Source organism: Sycon ciliatum, chromosome 6 (assembly GCF_964019385.1).
Source record: "Sycon ciliatum chromosome 6, ocSycCili1.1, whole genome shotgun sequence".
Lineage (NCBI taxonomy): Eukaryota > Metazoa > Porifera > Calcarea > Leucosolenida > Sycettidae > Sycon > Sycon ciliatum.
This window is the reverse complement of record NC_088648.1, coordinates 30510546-30517421: the sequence shown is the minus strand read 5'-3', so window position 1 is coordinate 30517421 and position 6876 is coordinate 30510546. Positions and strand designations below refer to the sequence as shown.

Here is a 6876-nt window from a genome sequence, read left to right as displayed (position 1 = left end):
CACACACACACACACACATGGTCCTGGTAAACACAGCCATTACAGTCACGTGTCCCCTTGCGGGGCCGACAATATGGAACGACGAGCGACGGCCGCTGAGAGAGAGGTCACGGACTCGGGGACCATGTTCGAGAGAGCCATCTCTGGCACCTATATGATCTAGCTTATCATCGGAAACGATTCCTCTCACGGCTGCCGCTTGAACTGGTCCATCACCCTTCACAACAGCTAGAGCGAACATTGCATGAGCCAATGCTGAGAGTCGTTCCAAGTCGTCGTCTTCGTGCGGTAGTTTGCTCCACTCGCGGGCTTGCAAGGCCTCGCGAAGGACTCCGAGGTGGGGGCAACCAGGAGAATATCGGCATCATAACTATCCGACCAAGTCTCCTCAGTGTCGATGAAGACCCCACCTCAGGCACTGTTGGCCTGGACGGCTGGGGACACCCCAGGCCGTACACGACGGCGAGAACAAACACACACACACACACACACACACACACACACACACACACACACACACACACACATACACAGAAGAAGATAAAACTGAGACAAGATTGTTATCCAGAGATCTCTTTTCTACTGGGAAACAACTTCAAACAAGCCCGATCAAAGACCAATAGCCTTTCCTCAAGCCGATGGTGCAGATAAATATACAATAATTATGAGAAGCAATATGGGTCCTAAATAATCAAACGTGTCTCTCAGTGGCACCGATACTGAACATCATGTACCAGGGACTGTCTCAGGGAAAGTAGAAATAGAAGAGCAGCATTCTGAATGCGCTGCTGTGGTTGAAGAACAGTGGTGGAAATAATAGGCATGGTATTCCACCAGTCAGATAAAACACAGGGTAGAAATGCTAAATAGGGAGTAAGCACTCTGCCTCAACATCTGGGTAAGAGAACACAATGACGTGAAAAACGTCAGTGGCATATACTGTGAATATAGTGGAACGTACTGTCAATAAAGAAAAATACAGTCGTCAAGGCAACTGGAGTAGGTGCTGGCACTCAAGCCGATGTGTATATGGAATAAAATATACAAAGAAACAATATGTGAATTGACAAAATGGAGAACACAGTTTGGACTATCTATTTTCTCACACGGTTGTACTTGGGAAGTCAAGAGTATTTCGTAAGTCTTCACGCGGTTGGCGAAGGCAATTTCACAGTTCAGTTCTTGATAGGCAAGTCGTGCAAATGGCTACTGCACTGCTACAGAGCTGTGTGCATGATAATCCTGCCTTCGTTACTAAGTGATGTGAAACTTCTTGCTCGCGCTTGGCTATGCATGGGAGATACATTTGTTTCGCGGCCAGCATTGCTATCTCTCGGCTGGTCACTGCCCCTGTCTGGTGTTAAGCATTGTGCAGCGGGAGAGGAGTCCCGTGCATGCCGCTCCGCGCTGCGACCATCCTCGACGTCGTGGACGGGAGTACGTCGGGATCGGAACACTTTATACTCGCCGCTTGTCGATTGGCTGCGAACTACAGTTGCCGCGGACGACGGTTCGGACTTGTCGCCAAGCTCTTCCCGTGGCATGTCTGGAGTTTGTTGGAGCAGAGAATCGTCAACAGCTGCCACTCCATCCTCCGTCGTCGTTGTCATCACAGACGTTCGATCACTGCTTACGTACCCGCTGGTCGTCGTCGAGTTGCTCGCAGTCATGGCAATGTGGATGCGAGGAATCGGCAGTTCCTTGCCTTTAGTCATCAGATCAGCTGGTGCCGATGAAGTGCTGCTGCCGACCGAGGTGGTGAATTGTCCGGTTACGCTGCGCTTGGGTGGGGCTGAGCTTGTGCTGGAAGTGGGCGTGCGATTCGGCGAGCGGCCCGGAACCCGCGGCGAGGCGGAGATCTTTGGGATGGTGACGTCGGACTGCAATGCAGATCGGGGACTGGTGCGGCCGGGAACCCGCGGCGAGCCGGAAATGTCCGGGACAGTATTGCCCGCGTGAGAGCTGGAACGGCGTCGTGGACTGCCGGTAGGTCTGCCCTCGTCCTCGATCACCTGCAGGTCGTTGAAGCTGCGGTGCAGTCGGCGCGGCGTGTTGGGCGTCGCCATCTCCTGCATCGTCTCCATCACCTCCGCCCGGTCCTGCTCGACTTCCAGCTGGTGCGGGTCGTGCGAGGAAAGCCAAGCGTGCCGCCAGTGCGAGGCAAACTTCGGCACGTGCACGATGATGACGGTGGCAAAGGCAAAGACGGCGGGAAAGAGCGGAGTGTAGAGCTGCGTCTGCACGGTCTCGATGAAGACCAGAGAGTCGAGGAAGTACACGATGACGCACGTCATGCACATGAATGAGGATGTGATGTCCAGGGAGGACTTGATGTGAGCTCGCCGTACCTGGCCGTGATTCAGCAGGTTAATGATGAGCAGAACCGACGCCAGCGCAACTATGACCGCGGTGGCTACCTCCGACAGAATAGACCGAGGCGAACAGATCAGATAGAGAGCAGTGTGGCCGCTGGCACTCAACTCTGCCTGCGATCTCTGGTACAGCAGCAATCCTAGTACATGTAGCACTATGTAGAGGATAAGAACGACCAGGCAGAAGATCAGACGTTCTTTCGGGCTCGTCAAGATTGAGGTAAGGCTGGTGGTGGAGGCCCTGCGGCGACGACGCACCGCATCGGTTACCTTCTTGCCCAGATGCCCTATGGACTGGCGAGCAGTGCGCCTTGCAGCCATGGCGCCAGTGGAGGTGGTCTCAGGGATGGCGCCAGTGGACGCCGACAGTCTTCTCGAATGCCCGGACACGCCGAGTGTTGTCGCCGTTGTCGTTGTCCCTGCCGCCGCCCCTGTTCCCCTCGGCATTGCCTGCACGCCGCCCGGACCTTCTGCACCGATATACAGCGTTGTGTTGTAGTGCGGCGCGGGCAGAGACAGTGTGCTAGTTGCCGTGCCGACAAACCTGGTCTCGGCCTCGGCCGGTGGCTCAAAGACGTCGACGCTCAGCGAGGCTCCGGACATGTTGGCAAAGTTGTGACGTCGTGCGGTCACGTCACCCGTCGCCGCACTAGCGCCCATCACCGTCATCTGTTGCTCCAGTTTGCCACCGCCGGCGGTGGTGCTCGGCCCATTGCTACTTTCGTAGCTACTGTCACCGTCACCACTGCTGCCGCTTAGCTCGTACTTGCGGAGGCGGTGTAGCTCGGCGAAGCGCTGAATGGAGCTGGCTAGAATCGGCACGACGGCTAGCATGAGGCAGAGGTCCACCAGGACCGGGAGTAGAGCGCACAGAACGTCGCTCGGCTCCTGGATCTCCACGGGAGACAGGGCCAATGCCAACACACTGCCAGCGAGGGAGAGGACCGTCATGTCCGATGTGCCGACGGACCAGCGAATGGATTCCTTGCGACGGCACCACACCAGCGCCGATATCAGAATGGGAAGCGCCAGTAGCAGACCGGCTCCGCTGAAGCCGTAGACGATGAACCGATACGAGCCGGTGATGGCAAGGTGGTAAAGCGGCAGTCGGTCACAGCCGGTGCGGTCGCTATTAGATATGTAACCGTCGTCACATTCGGTACAGTTCGGGCTGTTCACCGACGTGGAGTAGTAGTCTTGCTCGCACTGTACACATGTCCAGCAACAGATCCTGGTCGTCATGACGACGGCCTTCTCGCCGGGCTGGCACGGCAGAGAACAGACGGCGCGAAACTCACCCGTTGCCAATGACGATGACGAGGACGCACCCAGACCGAGCACATCATGGAGAAACGCCCTGGTCGTGTCAAACTCCCGTACCCCGCTGACATTGAACCGAGCCGTTTCCAATCCCGTCAGGACCGTTCTGGTGACGTTGAACGAGGACGTGCAGATGCCTTGAGTCTCTGCCGTCACACCTGCTGCTGCTTGATTGCCACCCGCCATGGCAGAGCAATCACTAGAACTGCTAGTAGCAGCATGGCTGCCGCAGTTTGCTGTGCCGGTGGCTGACGTTTCAAACTCAACAGTCATACCTACGTACGTGTACGTGAACAACTCGAACGTGTTGTCTTGCAGCTCGCCGAGAGGAGTGAACCGCACCGGCTCCTCCGTCGTATTGGACGTGAACGAGACTCTCGTGATCTGCTGTTGAAACTCGGCCGCGTCAATGCGACGCCTGCTGGCCCGCATGGACCGCGCCACGTCGGCCATGCTGCTGTACCGCCCGTCGCTCTCGTCGACCATCTGCTGCAGCGTGCGGTTGAGCGCCAGCATGATAGCTTGCACTGCATCGGCGGCGAGAGTTTCAAATGCCGTCAGTCGCACGTCGCTCCCGGGGGTGCTTCCGCTATACCACGGATTGCCGCCAGCCGTCGTGTTCGTCCCCCCACTGGACAAACGACGAATATGATGAAGCACCGAACTGTTTAGTGCACTCTCCGTTAGAAGCGGGCCCAAGCCAACTGAATGATTCATTAGAGGTGCGTACTTCGCGATGTGCTCCCTACTACCCATATAGACGAATACGAATACGTTGTCGTCGTAGAGAAACCGGAACACTGGCTCGGTGGCGTTGAGGGCATCCGTGAGGCGCTCCACCGAATCCAGGAACGCTCCGAGCACGGCGCTGCTTTGAACGGACAGCAGCCAGACTAGATTGCTCCGCTGACCGTTGGCCAGTATCGGCAAGCTGTCGTACAGCGCTCGTACCAGCCGGTCCATTGAGCCGTTGCCGCCGGCAGCCACTGTCGCCGTGACAACAAACTCGGGCCGCGCGCTGACGCAGATCGGCGGAGTGGTCATGGCGGCGACGGACTGGAGATCGTCGACGACCGACTGCGACGCCTTGTTGCCGGGGTGGACAACGGTTAAGTAGTTCCAGTTCATGTACTGCATGATGTGCAGCACCACAGTCATCTTGCTCACGTCGCTGGCCACGTTACGCGTGAAGTACGGGAACTCGCAGTCGTTGGACAGGCCGGGATCCGACGCTCCGTAGCTCACCACCGGTACGCTGAACAGATTCAGCAGACTCGTGGTTGCCAGGGTTACGCGGTCGTTGTTCGGACTCAGCACCACCGCCACCAGGCTCTGGGCATTGCCGCCGCTGTTGTTGGCAGCACACTGATCGTGACCGCTAGCGGCTACGTACTCCACGCCGGCGTGCACCGCTATATGCTCGCTACCGCACACGTCCGTTATGTCAAAGCCGAGCGTCACGTTGGGTAGAATGCTGGGATCGGCGTTGGCTCGCTGGATCATGTAGCTGATGATTTCAGACGTGCGCGCGTTTCTCGGCGTGACTGCACGCACGCACGTCATGCTCAGTTCGTCCCATTCGCTGATATCCAGCATGGCGCCAATAACAATGTCTGGGTCGGCGCCAACCGGTCCGCGGTAATGCTCTATAGGAGCGTCCAGCGTTCCATGAACACCCAGCAGCATGGGGAACAGCAGCCAACAACTACAACTGCTGCACAGCAGTATGGCTACGAATACGTCCTGGCACGACAATGTCATGGGGTGATCCATTCTCCGTCGCATTATTGCGTGCACTGACCGCATGCGGGCGGCCCTAGGCAGTATGGATTGTAATGTCCTCAGCTAATTAGTATTGCATTCGGGCCCAGCTGGCCATTCACTACTCCGGCCGTTGCAGCAGCAGGTCTAGTGCTGCTGGAGTAAACTCTTTCACCTCATGAACGCGGTCTGAGTGGGTCTGCTCCGCGGGACAAGCCTCGCAGCCAAAAACATGTAAATGCCCCAGCGCACTAGCAGCGAATATCACTGTAAACGCGGCGCTGCTCAGGTTCTAGTGCATTCAGAAACACAACTCACTACAAACTAATAATTATTAATTTTTACTCTACTACCCACGTGCCGTTTGTCCGCACGCACACGCCTGCGCAGCATGCGCTCCGGGGCACTCACAGCGAGAGAACGATCCTGCCAGCGCAGACGCTGGAGAACGCGGCATCCAGCAAGCAAAAACTTCAAAGTCCAGAGAATCCCGAGCCTGAGTGAGGTTGTTGCGCACTACGAGAACAGGACCTGACGATTACTACGGTATTACTACACGTAGTAGTACAGCTAAACTGTTCGAAATCTTTCACAACAATCTAGAGTCGGTGATTGCATCGAGCAGCAAATCCTTAGCTTGTTTCTGATATCCGGCTGAGCTGGCTGTTCTGACGAAGCGGCGGATGCACGAGCCAGCAGACGTTCTCTCTGCCGTGGTGGTGCAGACGGCAACACAACATAAAATGTGAAGCCCTGGTCTGCTTGGGAATGAATAGCGCTTAGCAAAATAGCGCTGGCAGTGTTGATGTAAAAAAAATTGGCACATTACATCGCCGCCAGGGCGACAGCTACGACTCGTGTAGTAGTGGCTAGTTCGGGACACGCATTGAAACATAAACAAACAAGAATCAACACACCTCATGCAGCTCACACAGCTCAGCAGTGTCAGCACATGCTACGACTCGCACATCTGCCGCGTGCCCACTGCCCAGTATACAGTAGTACTAGTAGAATCTACACGAGGTGCTTTGCATTAGCCATTTTTATGCCTCGCTGTGCACCGGTGCGCGATCGAGCAGCTGTTTTGTGTGAGGCACGAGGCCTCGAGCCGTTCTGGAGTCGTGGAGATCAGGTCGAAGATGACGATGGTCGACGCCACATTTCACACTCCTGTCACTGTGTGTCAGTGACTCAGTGGCGATCAGGTGATCTGTACAGACCGTGAACACACGCTGTTGTACTTGTAGCAGGATCACTCACTATCAGATTCTGCTGCAACACGAGTCACGGTAGAAAGGCGTGGGTGGACTAGCCTCCATGCATATGCGCATGGTGTGTGTGTTCCCACGCAGTACGAGTCGCAGCTGACCGCGCACATGGTTCAGGCTAGCCTAGGGAGCTACAGCTCTACCCGTACCCCATC

The 6876-nt window shown here is 56.2% G+C and overlaps 1 protein-coding gene across 1 annotated transcript; it reads right to left on the bottom strand.

Annotated features, from left to right (window-relative positions):
* Nucleotides 1–541: 541 nt before the first annotated feature.
* LOC135819879 (uncharacterized) lies at nucleotides 542–6359 on the bottom strand. The gene has a single exon (XM_065333180.1). The coding sequence runs from the start codon at nucleotides 5496–5498 to the stop codon at nucleotides 1218–1220; it is 4281 nt and encodes a 1426-aa protein (XP_065189252.1). The 5' UTR covers nucleotides 5499–6359; the 3' UTR covers nucleotides 542–1217.
* Nucleotides 6360–6876: the final 517 nt, after the last annotated feature.

What these genes read in the sequence shown, in the direction of transcription:
- LOC135819879 (XM_065333180.1), bottom strand. Translation starts at nt 5,498, where the DNA reads ATGCGGTCAGTGCACGCAATAATGCGACGGAGAATGGATCACCCCATG.